The following is a 21681-nucleotide window of genomic DNA, read 5'->3' on the forward strand; positions in this document are numbered from 1 at the left end:
ATGGGAAAGGTAAGCCAAAATCATTAACTATTCTAATGGTTTTTAATTACAATCAAGTTTAGACACTTTAGGAGTCACTTGTTTACATTTATATTTGTTATTAATGTTTACAGACACAATATAATTGGTGAAAAAATGTAGACATTTTGAATTTATGATTCAATTTGTAATAAGTCCATGCTTACATTACAATAAGTGTATTGGAACCAAATAATCGCAATACAAATGATTAACATTCACTAAAAAAATGAAACAATTTGAAGCAATTCTACATGGCAGCTTTTCTCTGGAAAAGTATAAAAACTCCACACACTCTCTAACAACAAGTGTGTAGTAGGACTTCAATTTTTTTCAAATTGCCTACAATAAAACTGGCATTTCTTTAAAAGCAAAAAACATATAAGTACTGTACCAATTAGAGCATTTTTTAGAAAAAAATAATTCTAAAAATAAAAAAAATAATTATTCATTTAAAATTTTCTTTCAGATCTTCTTCTACGAGGAAAGGAACTTCCAAGGCCGCCACTATGAGTGCGGCTCAGACTGTTCTGACCTGTCCTCATACTTCAATCGCTGCAACTCCATCAGGGTAGAGGGTGGAAACTGGATCCTCTATGAGCACCCCAGTTACAGGGGACACCAGTATTATCTCTGGCAAGGAGAATACCCAGACTTTCAGAGATGGATGGGCTTCAATGACTCAATTAGGTCTTGTCACTTTCTTTCCAATGTAAGTGTTTGTAAAGATTCTCACAATGCAATGTTTTTTCTCAGAATGTTCAATGTCATTGCAGCCACTAGCAACATTTTCAGGGGGACATGGCATGACTTTCAGCACAACAATGCAGGAGGTGTTAATAATAGCATTAGGGTTTCGGGGTCTCCTTGCATCAATACCTGGAGTTGTACACAATTCATTAGAGTAGGCTGGGTGGGGGCACTGGTGCTCCTACAAAAGGACTATGTTTGGGTGCAAGTGCCTTTTAGGAGTGGTGTCAATACAGAAACAGCTTTGAGTCCATTGTACAGAGTTAGCCGTCTGATGTCTTGTGTACAAACATTTGTGCACCATTGGTAGTGGTATAGAACCAGATTTTACCTTTATGTTAAAAGATACAAATACAACATAAAATGATTTTTAAAACTGCACAACGATTCTTTTAAAACAAGGCCACAAGGCCATCTTAAAAAAATCTGAGAAAGTATTGCATTTAAATGAAAAGGTCTTTTTATTATTTTGTTTTCAATCTTATTTTTTAAGCACCATGGCCAGTACAAAATGAGAATCTATGAAAGAGGAGACTTCCAAGGGCAGATGATGGAGTTCTTTGATGACTGCCCCAATACTTATGATCGATTCCGTTTCCATGACATTCACTCCTGCAATGTGTTTGATGGCCACTGGATGTTCTATGAGGAACCCAACTATAGGGGACGTCAGTACTACCTGAGATCTGGAGAATACAGGAGATATAATGACTGGGGAGCCTCAAGCGCCAGAATTGGCTCATTCAGAAGAGTTCATCACAAATTTTAAATCCAGTCAAAAATCTACTAATACAGTTATATTGATAATTCAATAAAACAGATGTTTAAAATTACTTCTCTGTGTAGTACTTATTTATATCTGTAGTACAGCTTTAGGTCAAATCCTATATTTATGGCTTAATGAACAACTCTGTGTTTATTTGTATGGCATTGTCCAGTTACAAGATTTGCAAACATACCTGTTTGGGGTAAAGTCATTAACACAGACCTGGCTTCCAGTTTAAATTGAATCATAGCCTCTGCTGCTATGCGCTCCTCATTTTTTATCTTTGCCTTCCTAACTGCTGTTTTACAACATTTATTAGAGTGTGTATATTCATTAAATTCAATTTCTATCCCCACAGAATTGTAGTTTTTAAATGCCTTCCTCTTTATTCCTATTAACTTCTTTATTTTTGTATTAAGTCACATAGGGTGGTTCTTGGTACTTCTATATTTACTTCTTAAGGGAATTGTTAATGTATTGATAACATTAACTATTTAATATCATTTTAAATGACAATCATTGCTGTTCTGTGTTTTAGTAGAAAATATAATAGTAGAAAATATAATACCCCAATATATTTTATGTTTTAGTTGCACAATTGTCAATTACAATGCTGAGATACTCGGGACCTTACGGAATATAGTATTAATTTGGTGTGATTGATATATTTGATATATTTAGATGCCGAGTAGGACCCAGGTCTCTAAGATGGGAGTTGTAGCTCATCTTTAGTATTGATACTGAATATAATTAAATGAACTGCTGCAATTTGCGAGATAAGCATTGCGCATCCAAAAATGTTATTGGTTAAGAGGTTTGCCATGTATGCTCACTTGACTTAACATACTGAAACTTTAAAATTTGTACTACACATGAGCGAGAACGGAAATTGTCTTGTGTTATTCGCATTTGCATGTGCAAATACTTTGTTTCAAGTTTCTGGGAAAGACTTTGTTAGTCTCTGTGTAGATCTCAGTTTCCATGGGTTTCCACAGAGGATATACTGTATTTGCAGTGCGCATGCAAAAAATGACCAGCATAGAGCCCTATCCTAATTGGTGCAGCCTTTGTTGCTGTCACAGTCTTTGTATATAATGTTCACACTGTGCATGCCAAATGTTGCTGCTGCCACCTGTAGTCTGCTAGTGAGCTGCCAGTGGGAAGCTGCATTTACTATGGACATTGGTGCTTTACCATTTCTTTTTAAATCTATTCATATTTATAGAAATGTTTCTATTATTTTAACTGCAGACAAGTATGCAAAACTACAGGAATTTTAAAGCAGAGTGTAGCAGTAATACTGGTGCAGATTCTGCAGTTCTTACAGAAGAATGTCTTGTAAATAAAAACTGCTGATTAAAGGAGATGTAAACCTTTACAGCTAAACTTATTAGTATCAATCCAGCCTGCTATAATGCTGCATACAATAGGTTGAATTGAAACAAACTGCTACTATCCAGGAGTATTCATAAAGCAGGCTTATTTGCCATTTTCCTATAACAGCTGCCATACTTAAAAAGGAGCAGTTCTCCAAGCCCACTTACATCATTTTCAGATGCACGCATCTATTTTCTTCTGGGTGCACCGACTTTGTATTATATATAATATTTGTAATATAATATTTGAAACAGACGCATATGCTTATTCAGATGGATGCACACTCCTGTTTCACAGACAGTCATCATTTTTGCAGGAATTGCAGCTAAAGTGTGTGACCATAGTGCTTGGTGCCTTCCCTTGTGGGGTTGACTTTAAGGCCACTTTTACTTTTTCTGGGGAGATGAGTCTACTTAGTTGACTGAGCTGGTATGGTTGAATTTGTGGCATATTTGCTGCTGCTAAGAATTGTTGTATAGCTTCATTGGTGGGCTGTGGGGTTGATTTGTCCAAGTGGAAATTATACAGGTAGAGAAGTAGTCTGCAAATGCTCGGCTATTCCTTAAGGGTTATTTACTGCCTTGTCTCTGGTTAATTATTTGTGCTATTGACTGATTAACTTGCTTTTGCTTTAGCATGTTGTCTAATAGCTATGTTGTACTTTGTATACCTAGCACAGTTCAGTATGCATAATTACCATTCCACTTTGCTGGTTTCTATACACTATATTGGATGTTGAAGATCCTGTAAAAGTATCGTTCTAGTTTGTTTGGTTGTGCCTTGTTTTGAATTTCCAGAGGCTGCAAAAAATACATGATTCTTTTGTTAGGCACAACAGTGGGTATATGTGTACCACATCCACATTATATAAATACATAAAGTCAATAAGTATAATTAAAACTTTTAGAATATTGATAAAATGTCTCTGAGTGTGTCAAATACACAGATGTCTATACTGATTATCATACATAATACTGCTTAGCTGGTGAATGTTATTCAGCTATAAAATTCTGCATACAGTGCATGGTCTCTGTTACATTTGAATCATTAAATAAATAAATCAAACAAATTTAAAAACAAAATAAAGTGTAAAATAATGTCATTGCATATTATCAATAAATTCATAATGGTATGTAACATGCATGTAACATTTTAAGGCACTTAAAATACAGCATTGCTTGCTATTTGCCCGTCCTTTAATACCTATGCACTCTTTGCTCTCTATCAAATGCCTTTTACTGCGCAAGGCTAAACAGGACCGTAGGGACCTTCCTCCTCTTGTGATCTTTATGAGCGATAGCATTTTCCTTCTGTTATCTGGACCTTTTCTGCCTTTTGTAAAGCCTGCTTGATCCAAATATATTAATGGGAATATGTGATGATAGTCGATTTGAGCATCTCCTTGAAGCAGCCTCCTTGAATTTCATGGTTAAATAAACTAGTAAGATATGGGATGAGGATGTCCTGGAAACACAATTTACCACGGGTGCCCCCCTGGACTTGTACTTTATAATAAAGGATATTCTCTTGCCATATATATATACATATATTGTTTTGTTCTTTTTTGTATGAACACATTTCTTAAAATTACCATTAGGAACCTGCAATAAGCTTTGCTTTGTTTACCAGTGGTCCTTCCAGATGACAAGAAGGCACATATTCCAATTAGAAGAAAGCAGGTTCCATCTAAATATTATGAAAGAATCTTTTACAGTGAGAGCACTGAAGATGTGAAATTCTCTCCCCAAATCAGTCAAATTGGCTGATACATTAATTAGCTTTAAGAAGGGTTGGATGGCTTTTAAGGAAATTAAGGAATACAGGGTTATGTAAGATAGCTTGGCAGGTTATATATAGAACTTGATGGACGTGTAGTTTTTTAAACCTTACTTGATTGAGCTCACGTGTTTAGCAGCTATTTAACTTTTAAATTCATATTCATTATATTTATCCTGTTAGTGAATTATGATGGGTAGCACAAAGAAACAATGAATGAAACAATATGGAGGAGGAACAACAAGAGCCTTACATATAGAGCACTCAAACCTTCATTAATAAACTAAATATCCAAACTAAAAGGTGTGTGACAGCAGCTGATTCTCAGATATGTACTGATATATAACGTGCAAATACAAAAATTATATGTATAATATAAATAAAATGTATGCATCGCTGAAAACATATAGACAGGTGGCCTCTGATGTTAAATAGCTATGTCTGACTTATAAGAACTAACCAGTTTAATATAATGCTATCTATAGACAATATAAACCATACATGTGGATAAAAGTGAATACACTGCAGTGAAATTTACATTCAATGATGCCCATTAAGCAGATGTTTAGTGAAAACAGTCAAAATCATTCCAAGTATTTAGTTAAAATTATACACTATTCCTAGTGGGCACCCATATTACAGTGAGAAATAGAATTCAGTACAGGTATGGGATCAATTAAGCTCAGAATTACAGAAAGGCCATCTCCCATTTTATCCAAACAATCAAAATTTTAAAAAATGATTTCCTTTTTCTCTTTAATAATAAAACAGTACTTAATCGTTACTGAAAGCCAGACCAGCTTATTGGGTTTATTTAATGTTTACATGATTTTCTAGTAGACTTCAGGTATGAAGAATTATGGAAAGATCAGTTACACAGAAAACCCCAGATAACAAGCAATCTGGATAATAGGCCCTATATATATATATATATAGAGAGAGAGAGAGAGAGAGAGAGAGAGAGAGAGAGAGAGAGAGAGAGAGAGAGAGAGAGATAGATAGATATGCTGTGAAAGGCTTTAGCACACACTTCAAAAGCTACATACCTGGGTGCAATTCAGAAATCAAATATCCAAAGGCAGAAAAAGCTGAAACACACCAGGATTTTCTTCAAAAAGATAAAGTATTTAGTTTGATAAAGGCCCCATGCGAGGGCCGAAACATTGATGTAATAAATACTTTATCTTTTTGAAGAAAATCCTGGTGTGCTTCAGCTTTTTCTGCCTTTCTATATATATATATATATATATATATATCCCACCTGGGAGGCCAGCACTCTCGTATAAAATGTTCATATGCCTGGCTGCACGATAAGGGAATCATATTCAACCATATGCGATATTGGCAGTGGCGACGGTACGCTACATTAAGTATGGAACTTCAGTAACTGTCAGGCAAACACCACAATGATGCAATGGACACTTGTGTTGGTAAAGCTGTAGGGTTATTTTCCTTCATTAGTTTTTTATTATTTGGAAAGGATATGGGCAACCCCAGGGAGGGCTGGATTATGAGACATAGTATTTTTTACAGATGATAACACATGAACTATAACTCTCACTCTGATGAATTTACCAGATGTCTGATTTTTGATTTTTTACAGGTGACAACACATGAACTATAACTCTCCCTTTGATGAATTTACCAGATTATTTTAGATTTTTCACTTTCGATATTTTAAATGTTGTTTACATATATGTGGGTGGGTGATAGTAAATGGCTACACAATAACCACCGTGCGGAGTGGGTTGGAATATCCTTTTAATCCAGCACATTGGTTATTAGGGAAATGTTTAACACTGTAGCAATTTTAACATGGTGATGATTGTTAATAATATTACATATATGTTTATTTACACATATATTTTGGGGTAATTAAGTAATTATGTACACTATGATATTCTGTGGGACATGATGTGCCGTTTTGTGGAGAAATTACACCAGTGGCAGTACGATAGAAGTATATTGAGGTCCCTTTGAGTGGCAGTACTGACATAAGGATAAATTGATCATGATAAAGATTACAGAAAACCTTTTCAATTAGGTTTAGCCTTTCACTTAGGTTGGGATGGGTAGTGACATAACATGAAAGATATAAAGGTATAATAAATGCTGGGGTGGCAGTAACACTGAGTTAGTCTCGAAGCATGACACATTGTAACAGCTTAAATGGAATTGTTACCATTATTAGTAGGGACACAATTAGATACAGATAATATTGCAACATTTATAGCAAAATTGTTTCCCTTTATATTTATGGTAAAAGGTTAGGTGTTTATAAAATTCCATTATATGTGGTTTGTTTTTAACCCTTGCTTATGTTAAGCATCCACAGCATTAGTTGCTGTCTTTTAGATATAGCAATGAGATCATAATGAGCAATAGTGATGGGTGACTTCTCAAAATGGTCAAAATTTGCCAAAATGCAAAGTCTATGGGCGACAAAACATTTTTTTGATGCACAACAATTTTTTGCACCCAATAGAGCGGTTGGGCATCATTTTCATGGAGAAACTTGGCAAAATGTTTCTCTTATCACTAATAATCAGTAAAAAGAAAACAAGCCAAAACTGGTATTGCAGCCAACATATGTTTCCCTCCAACTTACATGTGCAGTTGAGGGGATAATTTATCCACTGCCATTTTAGCTCGTACATAAATGCTCACTGGTGTTACTTCTGTCATCTAATTTCTACTGTACTTAGGGTATAAAAGGAAATGCTTAAGGAAGAGAAACCCAAATGCATTTTACAGTGTGTTGGAAGACTTCCCTTAATTCCTACTCTATGGGGCAAATTCACTAAGCGCCAAAAATGCGCTAGCGAAGGCTTCGCCACACTTCGCCAGGAATAGTTTTGCCAGGGCTACTCAAATTCACTCAAATCCGAAGTTGTGCCCAGGGAGGCAAAGAGTAGCGAAGTTGTGCTAGCATTAATTCATCAAGCAAAGCGAAGTTACGATATCGATGCCTAATATGAAGCATAAACTACATTACACTACACAAGCCTGAGAAACATTCATTAAATAAAATAGAGGTCTTATATTGCCCTACACATGTGCCCACTGTATAGTTTAGGTGCCATATGTTAGGAAATGTAGGGGGAAAGAGGGTACCCCAAAAAAAACATTTAGATCTTTTTCAGCCTATCACCCTGAATAATTTAAAAGACACCAGCATTTTTGGGACTTGGAAATTTTGAAAATCCTCCTATCTACTCTTTTGTACTTTGCCTGGCCTGAGCTGGTGAAGTCAAGTCTGGCGCAAGAGGTAACGTTCAGTAAAATCCGCAAGTTAGTGAATTAGCGTAGTTACGTCCCTTTACCAGATCGCAACTTCGCCTGGCGTTAGGATGCGAAGTAGCGCTAGAGTATGTCTACTTCGCTAGCGAATTTATGCCAGCACCTGTTAGTAAATCGGCCCCTATATGTATTACCAAGCGGGTTCCCAATTATCAAAAGCTTCCTAATTATGGATTCCCTGGTAACTTAGAAAACACTGGACTATTAATGGACTAAGTATGGAACATTTTCTATACTGTCAGCTTTCTGAAACTATAATAGGAATGCTAGGTAGCTCTGTTGGTAAACCTATGGAAAACATGTGCCAGAAAACACTTAGAAATAACTGTCACAGCACAAGATCAAACACAATGCCAGACAAAAGATCTTTACATTTACCTTACTAGACAGAACAAAAGCACTCAGCTCAGCTTATGCAGACAGCAGCAATACAGGACATATATAAAGGCTGCCACTTCTCTCCCTTCCATTGCACTGAAACTTCAATTCAATCAAAATGGGAAAGGTAAGTCAAAATCATTAACTATTCTAATGGTTTTTAATTACAATCAAGTTTAGACACTTTAGGAGTCACTTGTTTACATCTATATTTGTTATTAATGCTTACAGACACAATATAATTGGTGAAAAAATGTAAACATTTCAAATTTATGTTTAGACTACAATTTGTAATAAGCCCATGCATACATTACAATAAGTGTATTGGAACCCACTAATAGCAATACAAATGATTAACATTCACTAAAAAATGAAACAATTTGCAGCAATTCTACATGGCAGCTTTTCTCTGGAAAAGTATAAAAACTCCATTGTGCACCCAGAACTGTATCTGTGCCTGTTCTCTCTAACAACAAGTGTGTAGCAGGACTACTATTTTTTCAAATTGCCAGCAATAAAACTGGCATTTCTTTAAAAGCAAAAAACGTATAAGTACTGTATCAATTAGAGCAGTTTTTTGAAAAAATAATTATTCATTTAATATTTTCTTTCAGATCTTCTTCTACGAGGAAAGGAACTTCCAAGGCCGCCACTATGAGTGCGGCTCAGACTGTTCTGACCTGTCCTCATACTTCAATCGCTGTAACTCCATCAGGGTAGAGGGTGGAAACTGGATCCTCTATGAGCACCCCAGTTACAGGGGACACCAGTATTATCTCTGGCAAGGAGAATACCCAGACTTCCAGAGATGGATGGGCTTCAATGACTCCATTAGGTCTTGTCGCTTTCTTTCCAATGTAAGTTTTTGTAAAGATTCTCACAATGCAATTTTTTTCTCAGAATTTTCAATGTCATTGCAGCCACTAGCAAAAATTTCAGGGGGGCATGACTTTTACCATGAGGTGTTAATAATAGCATTAGGGTTTTGGGGTCTCCCTGCATCAATACCTGTAGTTGTACACAATTCATTAGAGTAGGCTGGGTGGGGACACTGGTGCTCCTACAAAAGAACTATGTTTGGGTACCATTGTAAAGAGTCCATTGTACAGAGTCAGCCGTCTGATGTCTTGTATACAAACATTTGTGCACCATTCGTGGTGGTATAGAACCAGATTTTACCGTCATGTTAAAATACAACGTAAAATGATTTTTTAAACTGCACAACTATTATTTTAAAACAAGGTCACAAGGCCATCTGAAAAAATCTGAGAAAGTATTGCATTTAAATGAAAAGGTCTTTTTATTATTTTGTTTTCAATCTTATTTTTTTAGCATCATGGCCAGTACAAAATGAGAATCTATGAAAGAGGAGATTTCCAAGGGCAGATGATGGAGTTCTTTGATGACTGCCCCAACACTTATGATCGATTCCGTTTCCATGACATTCACTCCTGCAATGTGTTTGATGGCCATTGGATGTTCTATGAGGAACCCAACTATAGGGGGCGCCAGTACTACCTGAGATCTGGAGAATACAGGAGATATAATGACTGGGGAGCCTCAAGTGCCAGAATTGGCTCATTCAGAAGAGTTCATCACAAATTTTAAATCCAGTCAAAAATGTACTAATACAGTTAAATTGATAATTCAATAAAACAGATGTTTAAAATGACTTCTCTGTGTAGTACTTATTTATATCTGTAGTACAGCTTTAGGTCAAATCCTATATTTATGGCTTAATGAACAACTCTGTGTTTATTTGTATGGCATTGTCCAGTTACAAGATTTGCAAACATACCTGTTTGGGGTAAAGTCATTAACATAGACCTGGCTTCCAGTTTAAATTGAATCATAGCCTCTGCCGCAACACGCTCCTCATTTTTTATCTTTGCCTTCCGGAACTGCTGCTTTACAACATTTATTAGAGTGTGTATATTCATTAAATTCAATTTCTGTCCCCACAGAATTGTAGTTTTTAAATGCCTTTCTCTTTTTTCCTATTAACTTCTTTATTTTTGTATTGTCACATAGGGTGGTTCTTGCTACTTCTATATTTACTTCTTAAGGGAATTGTTAATGTATTGATAACATTAACTAATATCATTTTAAATGACAATCATTGCTGTTCTGTGTTTTAGTAGAAAATATAATACCCCAATATATTTTATGTTTTAATTGCACATAGTCAATTACAATGCTGAGATACTCGGTACCTTACGAAATATATTATTAATTTGGGGTGATTGATATATTTGATATATTTAGATGCCGTGTAGGACCCAGGTCTCTAAGATGGGAGTTGTAGCTCATCTTTAGTATTGATACTGAATGTAATTAAATGAACTGCTGCCTTATGCGAGATAAGCATTGCGCATCTTAACTGTTATTGGTTAAGAGGTTTGCCATGTATGCTCACTTGACTGAACATGCTGAAACTGTAAAATTTGTACTACACATGAGCCCACCGGGATACCAGGAAAACTCCCGGCGGGCCAAGGTGTCAGTGGGCCCTCTTGCTTCTAACCATTTGGTCTATTTTATGGTCATTCTCTATTTCTTTATGGGAATAAAGAGGCTTAATAATGGAAAAATAGAGTATAGTATGTAGAGAAAAGAGACTAGGAGAATAAAGAGGTTGAGTGAGGAGAGGAGGTAAAATAGTTTGGTGGGCCCTCAACCTAAGGTTTTCTGGTTGGCCCCTGGTATCCCAGTCCGACACTGGTGCAGATTCTGCAGTTCTTTCAGAAGAATGTCTTGACAATAAATACTGCTGAAAAAGGTGTTAAAGGAGATGTAAACATTTATAGCTAAATTTATTAGTATCAATCCAACCCCCTATAATAATGCATACAATAGGTTAAATTGAAACAAAATGCTACCTTACAGGAGTATTCATAAGGCAGGCTTGTTTGCCATTTTCCTACCACAGCTGCCATCCGCAAAATGGAGCAGTTCTCCAAGCCCACTTACATCATTTTCAGATGCACGCATCTATTTTCTTCTGGGTGCACCGACTTTGTATTATATATAATATTTGTAATATAATATTTGTAACAGACACACATGCTTATTCAGATGGATGCACACTCCTGTTTCACAGGCAGTCATAATTTTTGCAGGAATTGCAGCTAAAGTGTGTGACCATAGTGCTTGGTGCCTTCCCTTGTGGGGTTGACTTTAAGGCCACTTTTTTTTTTTTTTTTTTTTTTCAGTTTCAAAAGAGCTTTATTGGAAATTAGCAGTGATACAAAAACTGTAACCACATTAACAGCACCAAGCCACATATGTCTTAAACAGTAGTGCAAACATCTACATTGTCACATACAAGGTTGTTGGTGGTAAGAGTCTGCAGAATAACAAACTTACAAGTGCGGGTCAACAGTGTTTCACAACAGAACAGCTAGGACTCCGTATACTCCAAAACAGAAGGAGACAGACATAAACGAAACAACGGTAAAAGTGTAAGTAGGAAAGAAGGTGGAGGTGAGGGGGAAAAAGGAGAAAGGAGAGGGGGTGCAGCGGGGTGGTACTGAGTCCACAACTCAGGAAAGGTAGGATTTATAAAGTTCAGTTTCCTTAAATAGGAACCATCTCATCCAGGTAGTAGAGAATTTCGCGAATTGATCAGGGGTATGGGATGACATTTCCTCGAATCTGCAAATTTCCGTAATTTTGTTAAGCCAATCTTTAATGGTAGGCACATATGTCGTTTTCCAGTGTAGTGGTATCAATATTTTAGCGGCATTAAGCAGTTGGGGCTCTAGACCCGAATTAAAAACCGCCATAGGTACTGTATTATGAAAGAGCAATATTTGCGAAGGATCTGCCGCCACATTGTCTCCCAGGATTTGCCCAGCTAGTGAGCAGACCTCTGTCCAGAAAGGTCGCAGGAGGTCACAATTCCAAAATATATGGTATAAAGTGCCTGTTTCTCTTGTACAACGCCAGCAAATACCATTGGAGTTTTTGTATATATGCTTCAATTTGGAAGGAGTATAATACCATCTCGTTACTATCTTATAGTTCAGTTCTTGTATGCGACAACACGTGGAGCTCTTGAGTAGTTTTGAGAGAATATTTGCAATCTGTACCTCCTCTAACTGGAGATTGAGATCTCTAGCCCATCTCTGTATAAATGAGACTGATTCCCAGTTAGTAGGTAATTGTAATAGTTTGTAGAGGCGAGAGATGCCATGACTTGGAGGATCATGTGCCGAACAAGCCAATTCAAAGTCAGTAAGGTCTCGTCCTAATGTTTGTGAACCGCCTAAGCTATGAAAATAGTGCGAGAGCTGTGCGACTTTAAGGTGATCTATCTGCTTGAAGTGTGGTAAGTTTTGCAGTTTTTCTTTGGGAAGAAGTGTTTTGTTTTCCATAAAGTGGATAAGCTGGAGGTTCCCATCCACAAGCCAGTCCTGGAAGCTGTTAGGCAGCAAGCCCGGGGGAAAGGCCGGGTTGTTAATCAAGGGTATTAAGGGCGATGGATAAGTTGTGAGAGAGAACTTCGTACGGCATTTATCCCAGACAGCTAAGGTGTTAGATAAAAGAGGATGATCGGGGTGCTTCAATCTTCTATACAGGTTATCTATCCAGGGTAAATGCAACAGATAGCAGTACGTGGACTGCTGCTCTATTTCTATCCAGAGTTTAACATTAGCGTAATGAGACCAATCGAGTATTCGTAGTAAGACAGCAGCATTATAGTACATCTTGCAATCGGGAAGTGCTACTCCCCCCTGTTTTTTAGGTTTCGTTAGCATTTTATGACTAATTCTAGCTTTTTTGCCCTGCCATATAAAATTGTTTATCAGGCTTTGAAGTTGGTGCAACTGGGTATCTCCCAGTTGTAGAGGGAGTGTTTGGAAGATATATAGAATTCGGGGCATTATGTTCATTTTTACGACATTCATCCTTCCCATCCACGATATAGGTTTATCTCTCCATGCATTGAGATCTTTCTTTATCTTCGATATAACTTGTTTTAAATTAAGATCCGCCCAATTCGCAATGTCCTTAGAGATAAGGAGACCTAAGTAGGTAAGTGTTCGCGTGGCCCATTTATAAGGGAAACCGGTGGATAAGGCTTGTATAGTGGCGTCTGGTACAGAAACATTAAGTGCCATGGATTTAGAAAAGTTTATCTTAAAATTGCTAAGAGTACCGTAAGTGTGAAATGTTTGATTAAGCGCCGGAATAGAAGTCTCAGGTTTAGTGAGGAAAAATAGTAAATCATCCGCGTACGCGGCTATTTTATGCTGCGTGTTACGTACAGGGATGCCCGTTATCTGAGGATGTAGTCTAACGTGATTCAATAGAGGCTCAAGAGCCAGTATAAACAGAGTAGGAGATAGGGGGCATCCCTGTCTCGTACCGTTGCGGATGTCAAAAGAGTCGGATAAACCTCCGTTGATTTTAAGCCTAGCCGAGGGATTAGTATATAGTGACGAGATCCACTTTAACATATTAGGACCGAGACCCAGGTGTCTAAGACAGGCAAACATGAATGTCCAGCTGACCCTATCGAACGCCTTTTCGGCGTCAGTTGATAATAACATGGTTTCAATTTTGTATTTTTTAGCCCAGAAAATCAGGTTAACCAGTTTGTTCGTATTATCCCTACCTTCCCGACCCGGGACAAATCCCACCTGTTCCGGATGAATTAAATTCGGGAGAAACATTTGTATTCTACGAGATAAAATCTTGGCTAATAATTTTATGTCAGTATTTATCAGTGAGATAGGGCGGTAATTACCTGGGTCTATTGCATCTTTGCCCGGTTTCAGAAGTAATGTAATGTGCGCTGCGAGCGACGATTTATCAAAGGTTTTGCCCGAAGTGATGCAATTAAATGCGGAGCACATAAAGGGTAAAAGTTTCTCTTTAAACGTTTTATAATATGAAATAGTGTATCCGTCCGGTCCCGGACTTTTGCCGGAGGCTGTGCTTTGGAGGGCTATCTCTAGTTCCTCCAACGTAATGACCCCTTCCAGTTGTTCCGCCAAGTCAGGGGAGATAGGTTTCAAATTCGCTGATGTGAGGAATTGGTCAATGTTTTCTCGAAGTGAAGGTGAATGAGCTAGGGACTGGTCGGGTAATTGGTAGAGTGAAATATAAAAGTCTCGAAATATGGATGCAATTTTGTCCGAGATATGTTCAATGGAACCTTGTTTGTTTCGTATTGAGGGAATAAAATTTTTGGATTGTGAGGCTTTCAATACTCTAGCCAGCAGTCTACCACATTTATTGCCATGTTCATAAAAGCGGTGTTTAGTCATAGTAATCACTTTGTTAGTATAGTATTCGAGGTGATTTGCCAATTGTGTTCTAGCCTCTGCCAGATCAGAGAAGATGCTCTCTTGCAGGGTGAGTTTGTGTGTTGCTTCTAACGAAACTATTTTTTGTAATAGGTCATGGTATCGTTTTTCCCGTTCTCTCTTTCTTCGGGCTCCAATTTGGATCAGGAAACCTCGTATCACACATTTATGGGTTTAAGGCCACTTTTACTTTGTCTGGGGAGATGAGTCTACTTAGTTGACTGAGCTGGTATGGTTGAATTTGGGGCATATTTGCTGCTGCTAAGAATTGTTGTATAGCTTTATTGGTGGGCTGTGGGGTTGATTTGTCCAAATGGAAATTATACAGGTAGAGTAGTAGTCTGCAAATTGATTGGCTATTTCATAAGGGTTATTTACTGCCTTGTCTCTGGGTTAATTATTTGTGCTATTAATTGATTAACTTACTTTTGCTTTAGCATGTTGTCTAATAGCTTTGTTGTACTTTGTATACCTAGCACAGTTCAGTATGAATAATTACCATTCCACTTTGCTGGTTTCTATACATTATATTGGATGTTGAAGATCCTGTAAAAGTATACTTCAAGTTTGTTTGGTTTTGCCTTATTTTGAATTTCCAGAGCCTGCAAAAATACATGTTTTTTTTTACAATAGTGGGTATATGTGTAACATATCCACATTATATAAATACATGAAGTCAATTAAATAATTAAAACTTTTAGAATATTGATAAACTGTCTCTGAGTGTGTCTAATACACACATGTTTAATACTGATTATCATACATAATACTGCTTAGCTGGTGAATGTTATTCAGCTATAAAATTCTGCATACAGTGCATGGTCTCTGTTACATTTGAATCATTAAATAAATAAATCAAACAAATGGAAAAACAAAATAAAGTGTAAAATAATGTAATTGCATATTATCAATAAATGAATATGTAACATGCATGTAACATTTTAAGGCACTTAAAATACAGCATTGCTTGCTATTTGCCCGTCCTTTAATACCTATGCACTCTATGCTCTCTATCTAATGGCTTTTCTGCATCAAGGCTAAACAGGACCATAGGAACCTTCCTCCTTTTGGTGATCTTTATGAGCGATAGCATCTTCCTTCTGTTATCTGGACCTTGTCTGCCTTTTGTAAAGCCTGCTTGGTCCAAATGTATTAATGGGAATATGTGATGATAGTCGCTTTGAGCATCTCCTTGAAGAAGCCTCCTTAAAAGACATGGTTAAATAAACTAGTATGGGATGCGATGAGGATGTCCTGGAAATACGTGTTACCATGGGTGCCCCCCTGGACTTGTACTTTATCATAAAGGATATTCTCTTGCTATATATATATATATACATATATTGTTTTGTTCTTTTTTGTGTGAACACATTTCTTAAAATTACCATTAGGATCCTGCAATAAGCTTTGCTTTGTTTCCCAGTACATCCTTCCAGATGACAAGAGGGCACCCATCAGGCCCGGACTGGCAATCTGCGGATTCTGGCAAATGCCAGAGGGGCTGCTATGAGGTGCCATAGAAAGTCAGTATTTATTGGGCTGGTAAGAGCTGTTTGGGCTCTGTGTGGGCTGATTGTGCCTCTGTGTACCTGAAATGCCAGGGCTTATTTTAATTCTCAGTCCGGACCTGGCACCCATTCCAATTAGAAGAAAGACGTTTCCATCTAAATATTCAGAAAGAATCTTTTACAGTGAGAGCAGTGAAGATGTGAAATTCTCTCCCTGAATCAGTCATATTGGCTGATACATTAGATAGCTTTAAGAAGGGTTGGATGACTTTTTAAGAAATTAAGGTTATACAGGGTTATGTAAGATAGGTAGGTTATATGTAGACTTAAAAAGTTATTTACGATGTTATTTACTTATAAAGAGTACTGCAATTTTTAGGATAGCAGTTCTCTTTCCCAGTCTTTAAAAATATTAATAGATTTTAGGATACATATGATTGAGCTCACATATTTTTAGTAACTATTTAAGTTTTAAATACATATTCATTATATTTATCCTGTTAGTGAAATATGATGGGTAGCACAGAGAAACACTGAATGAAACAATATGGAGGAGGAACAACAAGAGCCTTACATATAGAGCACTCAAACCTTCATTAATAAACTAAATAACCAAACCAAAAGGTCTGTGACAGCAGCTGATTCCCAAATATGTACTGATATATAATGCGCAAATACAAAAATATATGTATAATATAAATAAAATGTATGCATCACTGAAAACATACAGGTGGCCTCTGATGTTAAATAGCTATGTCTGACTCATAAGGACTAACCAGTTTAATATCATGCTATATTTAGACCATATAAACCATACATGTGGATAAAAGTGAATGCACTGCAGTGAAATTTACATTCAATGATGCCCATTAAGCAGATGTTTAGTGAAAACAGTGAAAATGATTCCAAGTATTTAGTTACAAATTATACACTATTTCTAGTGGGCACCCATATTACAGAGACAAATAGAATTCAGTACATGTATGGGATCAATTATCCTGAAACCCATTATCCAGAAAGCTCCAAATTACAGAAAGGCCATTTCCCATAGCCTCCATTTTATCCAAACAATCCAGATTTTAAAAAATGATTTCGTTTTTCTCTGTAATAATAAAACAATACATTGATCATGATGAGCAATAGTGATGGGTGAATTCTCGAAATGGTAAAAATTTGCTGAAATGCAAAGTCTATGGACGATTTTCATGGAGAAACTTGGCAAAAAGTTGCTCTCATCACTAATAAGCAACTGTTTAAAATGCTCGCCACTTTAATAATCAGTAAAAAAAAAAAAAAGCTAAAACTGGTATTACAGCCAACATATGGATCCTTCCAATTTACATGTGCAGTTGAGGGGATAATTTATCCACTGCCATTTTAGCTCCTACATAAATGCTCACTGGTGTTACTTCTGTCCACTAATTTCTACTGTACTATAAAAGGAAATGCTTAAGGAAGAGAATCACAAATGCATTTTATAGTGTGTTGGAAGACTACCCTTATTTCCTACTCTAAATGTATTACCAAGCAGGTTCCCAATGATCAAATGCTTCCTAATTATGGATTCCCTGGTAACTTAGAAAACACTGGACTATTAATGGTCTAAGTATGGAACATTTTCTATACTGTCAGCTTTCTGAAACTATATAGGAATGCTAGGTAGCTCTTTTGGTAAAGCTATGGAAAACACGTGCAAGAAAACACTGAGAAATAACTGTCACAGCACAAGATCATACACAATGCCAGACAAAAGATCTTTACATTTACCTTACTAGACAGAACAAAAGCACTCAGCTCAGCTTATGCAGACAGCAGCAATACAGGACATATATAAAGGCTGCCACTTCTCTCCCTTCCATTGCACTGAAACTTCCATTCAATCAAAATGGGAAAGGTAAGCCCAAATCATTAACTATTCTAATGCTTTTTAATTACAATCAAGTTTACACACTTTAGGAGTCACTTGTTTACTTCTATATTTGTTATTAATGATTACAGACACAATATAATTGGTGAAAAAATGTAGACATTTCAAATTTATGTTTAGACTACAATTTGTAATAAGTCCATGCTTACATTACAATAAGTGTATTGGAACATACTAATAGCAATACAAATGATTAGCATTCACTAAAAAATGAAACAATTTGTAGCAATTCTACATGGCAACTTTTCTCTGGAAAAGTATAAAAACTCCAGAACTGTATCTGTGCCTATTCTCTCTAACAACAAGTGTATAGTAGGACTTCTAATTTTTTCTAATTGCCAGCAATAAAACTGGCATTTCTTTAAAAGCAAAAAGTACTGTATCAATTAGAGCAGTTTTTTGAAAAAATAATTATTCATTTAATATTTTCTTTCAGATCTTCTTCTACGAGGAAAGGAACTTCCAAGGCCGCCACTATGAGTGCGGCTCAGACTGTTCTGACCTGTCCTCATACTTCAATCGCTGTAACTCCATCAGGGTAGAGGGTGGAAACTGGATCCTCTATGAGCACCCCAGTTACAGGGGACACCAGTATTATCTCTGGCAAGGAGAATACCCTGACTTTCAGAGATGGATGGGCTTCAATGACTCCATTAGGTCTTGTCGCTTTCTTTCCAATGTAAGTGTTTATAAAGATTCTCACAATGCAATTTTTTTCTCAGAATATTCAATGTCATTGCAGCCACTAGCAACATTTTCAGGGGGGCATGGCATGATTTTCAGCAAATAAAGACACAAGGGATTTCCCTGTTTGAATTGCCGTGTGTGCCAGTGTATTTCTACCATTGACCTTGGGGAGGGTGCCGATCCCTCCAGCATTGAGCACCTGGCTATCCTGACTGAAGGCCTGGGTGTGCGAGCCGACATCTCTAACATGACTTTCAGCACAACAATGCACAAGGTGTTAATAATAGCATTAGGGTTTTAGTGTCTACTTGCAACAATACTCTCACTTGTACACAATTCATTAGAGTAGACTGGATGGGCACACTGGTGTTCCTACAAAAGGACTATGTTCAGGTGCAAGAACATTTTAATACAGAAACAGATTTGTGTCCATTGTACAGGGAAGTAAGCTGTCTGATGTCTTGTGTACAAACATTTGTGCACCATTGGTGGTGGTATAGAACCAGATTTTACCTTTATGTTAAAAGATACAAATATAACGTAAAATGATTTTTTGAAACTGAAACTGCACAACTATTATTTTAAAACAAGGTCACAAGCCATGTGAAAAAATCTGAGAAAGTATTGCATTTAAATGAAAAAGTCTTTTTATTATTTTGTTTTCAATCTTATTTTCAAAGCACCATGGCCAATACAAAATGAGAATCTATGAAAGAGGAGACTTCCAAGGACAGATGATGGAGTTCTTTGATGACTGCCCCAATACATATGATCGATTCCGTTTCCATGACATTCACTCCTGCAATGTGTTTGATGGCCACTGGATGTTCTATGAGGAACCCAACTATAGGGGACGTCAGTACTACCTGAGACCTGGAGAATACAGGAGATTCAATGACTGGGGAGCCTCAAGCGCCAGAATTGGCTCATTCAGAAGAGTTCATCACAAATTTTAAATCCAGTCAAAAATCTACTAAACAGTTATATTGATAATTCAATAAAACAGATGTTTAAAATTACTTCTCTGTGTAGTACTTATTCATATCTGTAGTACAGCTTTAGGTCAAATCCTATATTCATGGCTTAATGAACAACTCTGTGTTTATTTGTATGGCATTGTCCAGTTACAAGGATTTCCAAACATACCTGTTTGGGGTAAAGTCATTAACACAGACTTGGCTCCCAGTTTAAACTGAATCATATCCTCTGCCACAATGCACTCCTCGTTTTTAATCTTTTCCTTCCTAACTGCTGCTTTACAACATTTATTAGAGTGTGTATATTCATTAAATTCAATTTCTGTCCCCACAGAATTGTAGTTTTTAAATGTCTTTCTCTTTTTTCCTTTCTTTATTTTTGTATTGTCACAGGGTGGTTCTTGCTACTTCTATATTTACTTCTTAAGGGAATTGTTAATGTATTGAGAACATTACCTATTTAATATCATTTTAAATAAGAATCATTGCTGTTCTGTCTTTTAGCAGAAAATATAATCACCCAATATATTTTTTTGTTTTAATTGCACATAGTCAATTACAATGCTGAGATACTTGGGACCTTACGGAATATATTATTAATTTGGTGTGATTGATATATTTGATATATTTAGATGCCGAGTAGGACCCAGGTCTCTAAGATGGGAGTTGTAGATCATCTTTAGTATTAATACTAAATGTAATTAAAGGAACTGCTGCCATTTGCGAGATAAGCATTGCGCATCGTAAAATGTTATTGGTTAAGAGGTTTGCCATGTATGCTCACTTGACTGAACATGCAGAAACTGTAAAATTTGTACTACACATGAGCGAGAACAAAAATTGTCTTGTGTTGTTTGCATTTGCATGTGCAAATACTTTGTTTCAAGTTTCTTGGAAAGACTTAGTTATTCTCTGTGTAGATCTCAGTTTCCATGGGTTTCCACAGAGGATATACTGTATTTGCAGTGCGCATGCAAAAAAATGACCAGCATGGAGCCCTATCCTAATTGGTGCAGCCTTTGTTGCTGTCACAGTCTTTGTATATAATGTTCACACTGTGCATGCCAAATGTTGCTGCTGCCACCTGTAGTCCGCTGGTGAGCTGCCAGTGGGAAGCTTTATTTACTTGGACATTGCTTAACCATTTCTTTTTAAATCTATTCATATTTATAGAAATGTTTCTATTATTTTAACTGCAGACCAGTATGCAAAACTACAGGAATTTTAAGGCAGAGTTTAGCAGTAATACTGGAGCAGATTCTGCAGTTCTTACAGAAGAATGTCTTGTAAATAAAAACTGCTGAAGAAGGTGTTAAAGGAGATGTAAACCTTTACAGCTAAACTTATTAGTATCAATCCAGCCCGCTTTAATGCTGCATACAATAGGTTAAATTGAAACAAACTGCTACCTTCCAGGAGTATTCATAAAGCAGGCTTGTTCGCCATTTTCCTACCACAGCTGCTATCCTCAAAAAGGAGCAGTTCTCCAAGCCCACTTACATCATTTTCAGAAGCACGCATCTATTTTCTTCTGGGTGCACTGACTTTGTATTATATGTAATATTTGTAATTTAATATTTGTAACAGACGCACATGCTTAATCAGATGGATGCACACAGGCAGTCATCATTTTTGCAGGAATTGCAGCTACAGTGTGTGACCATAGTGCTTGGTGCCTTCCCTTGTGGGGTTGACTTTAAAGCCACTTTTACTTTGTCTGGGGAGATGAGTCTACTTAGTTGACTGAACAGGTATGGTTGAATTTGTGGCATATTTGCTGCTGCTAAGAATAGTTGTATAGCTTCATTGGTGTAACACATCCACATTATATAAATACATAAAGTCAATAAGTATAATTAAAACTTTTAGAATATTGATAAATTATCTCTGTGTGTGTCTAATA

The 21681-nt window shown here is 36.7% G+C and overlaps 3 protein-coding genes across 3 annotated transcripts; all 3 read left to right on the forward strand.

The window, feature by feature from the left end:
* On the forward strand, positions 1-1617 carry LOC121400695 (gamma-crystallin-1-like). Its single transcript, XM_041584470.1, has 3 exons — positions 1-9; positions 488-730; positions 1262-1617. The coding sequence occupies exons 1-3, from the start codon at positions 1-3 to the stop codon at positions 1535-1537; spliced, it is 528 nt and encodes a 175-aa protein (XP_041440404.1). The 3' UTR covers positions 1538-1617.
* Positions 1618-8483: 6866 nt separating this feature from the next.
* Positions 8484-9973, forward strand: LOC121400696 (gamma-crystallin-1-like). The gene is made up of 3 exons (XM_041584472.1): positions 8484-8492; positions 8980-9222; positions 9698-9973. Exons 1-3 carry the CDS (start codon positions 8484-8486, stop codon positions 9971-9973), a joined length of 528 nt encoding a protein of 175 aa, XP_041440406.1.
* An 8099-nt stretch (positions 9974-18072) lies between these two features.
* LOC121400697 (gamma-crystallin-1-like) lies at positions 18073-19757 on the forward strand. The gene is made up of 3 exons (XM_041584474.1): positions 18073-18081; positions 18551-18793; positions 19482-19757. Exons 1-3 carry the CDS (start codon positions 18073-18075, stop codon positions 19755-19757), a joined length of 528 nt encoding a protein of 175 aa, XP_041440408.1.
* Positions 19758-21681: the final 1924 nt, after the last annotated feature.

Source organism: Xenopus laevis, chromosome 1L (genome assembly GCF_017654675.1).
Source record: "Xenopus laevis strain J_2021 chromosome 1L, Xenopus_laevis_v10.1, whole genome shotgun sequence".
NCBI classification, from domain to species: Eukaryota; Metazoa; Chordata; class Amphibia; order Anura; family Pipidae; genus Xenopus; species Xenopus laevis.

Coding starts and splice junctions, on each gene's coding strand:
- LOC121400695 (XM_041584470.1), top strand. Junction 731..1,261: donor CTTGTCACTTTCTTTCCAAT/GTAAGTGTTTGT, acceptor TTATTTTTTAAG/CACCATGGCCAGTACAAAAT.
- LOC121400696 (XM_041584472.1), top strand. Junction 9,223..9,697: donor CTTGTCGCTTTCTTTCCAAT/GTAAGTTTTTGT, acceptor TTATTTTTTTAG/CATCATGGCCAGTACAAAAT.
- LOC121400697 (XM_041584474.1), top strand. Junction 18,794..19,481: donor CTTGTCGCTTTCTTTCCAAT/GTAAGTGTTTAT, acceptor TTATTTTCAAAG/CACCATGGCCAATACAAAAT.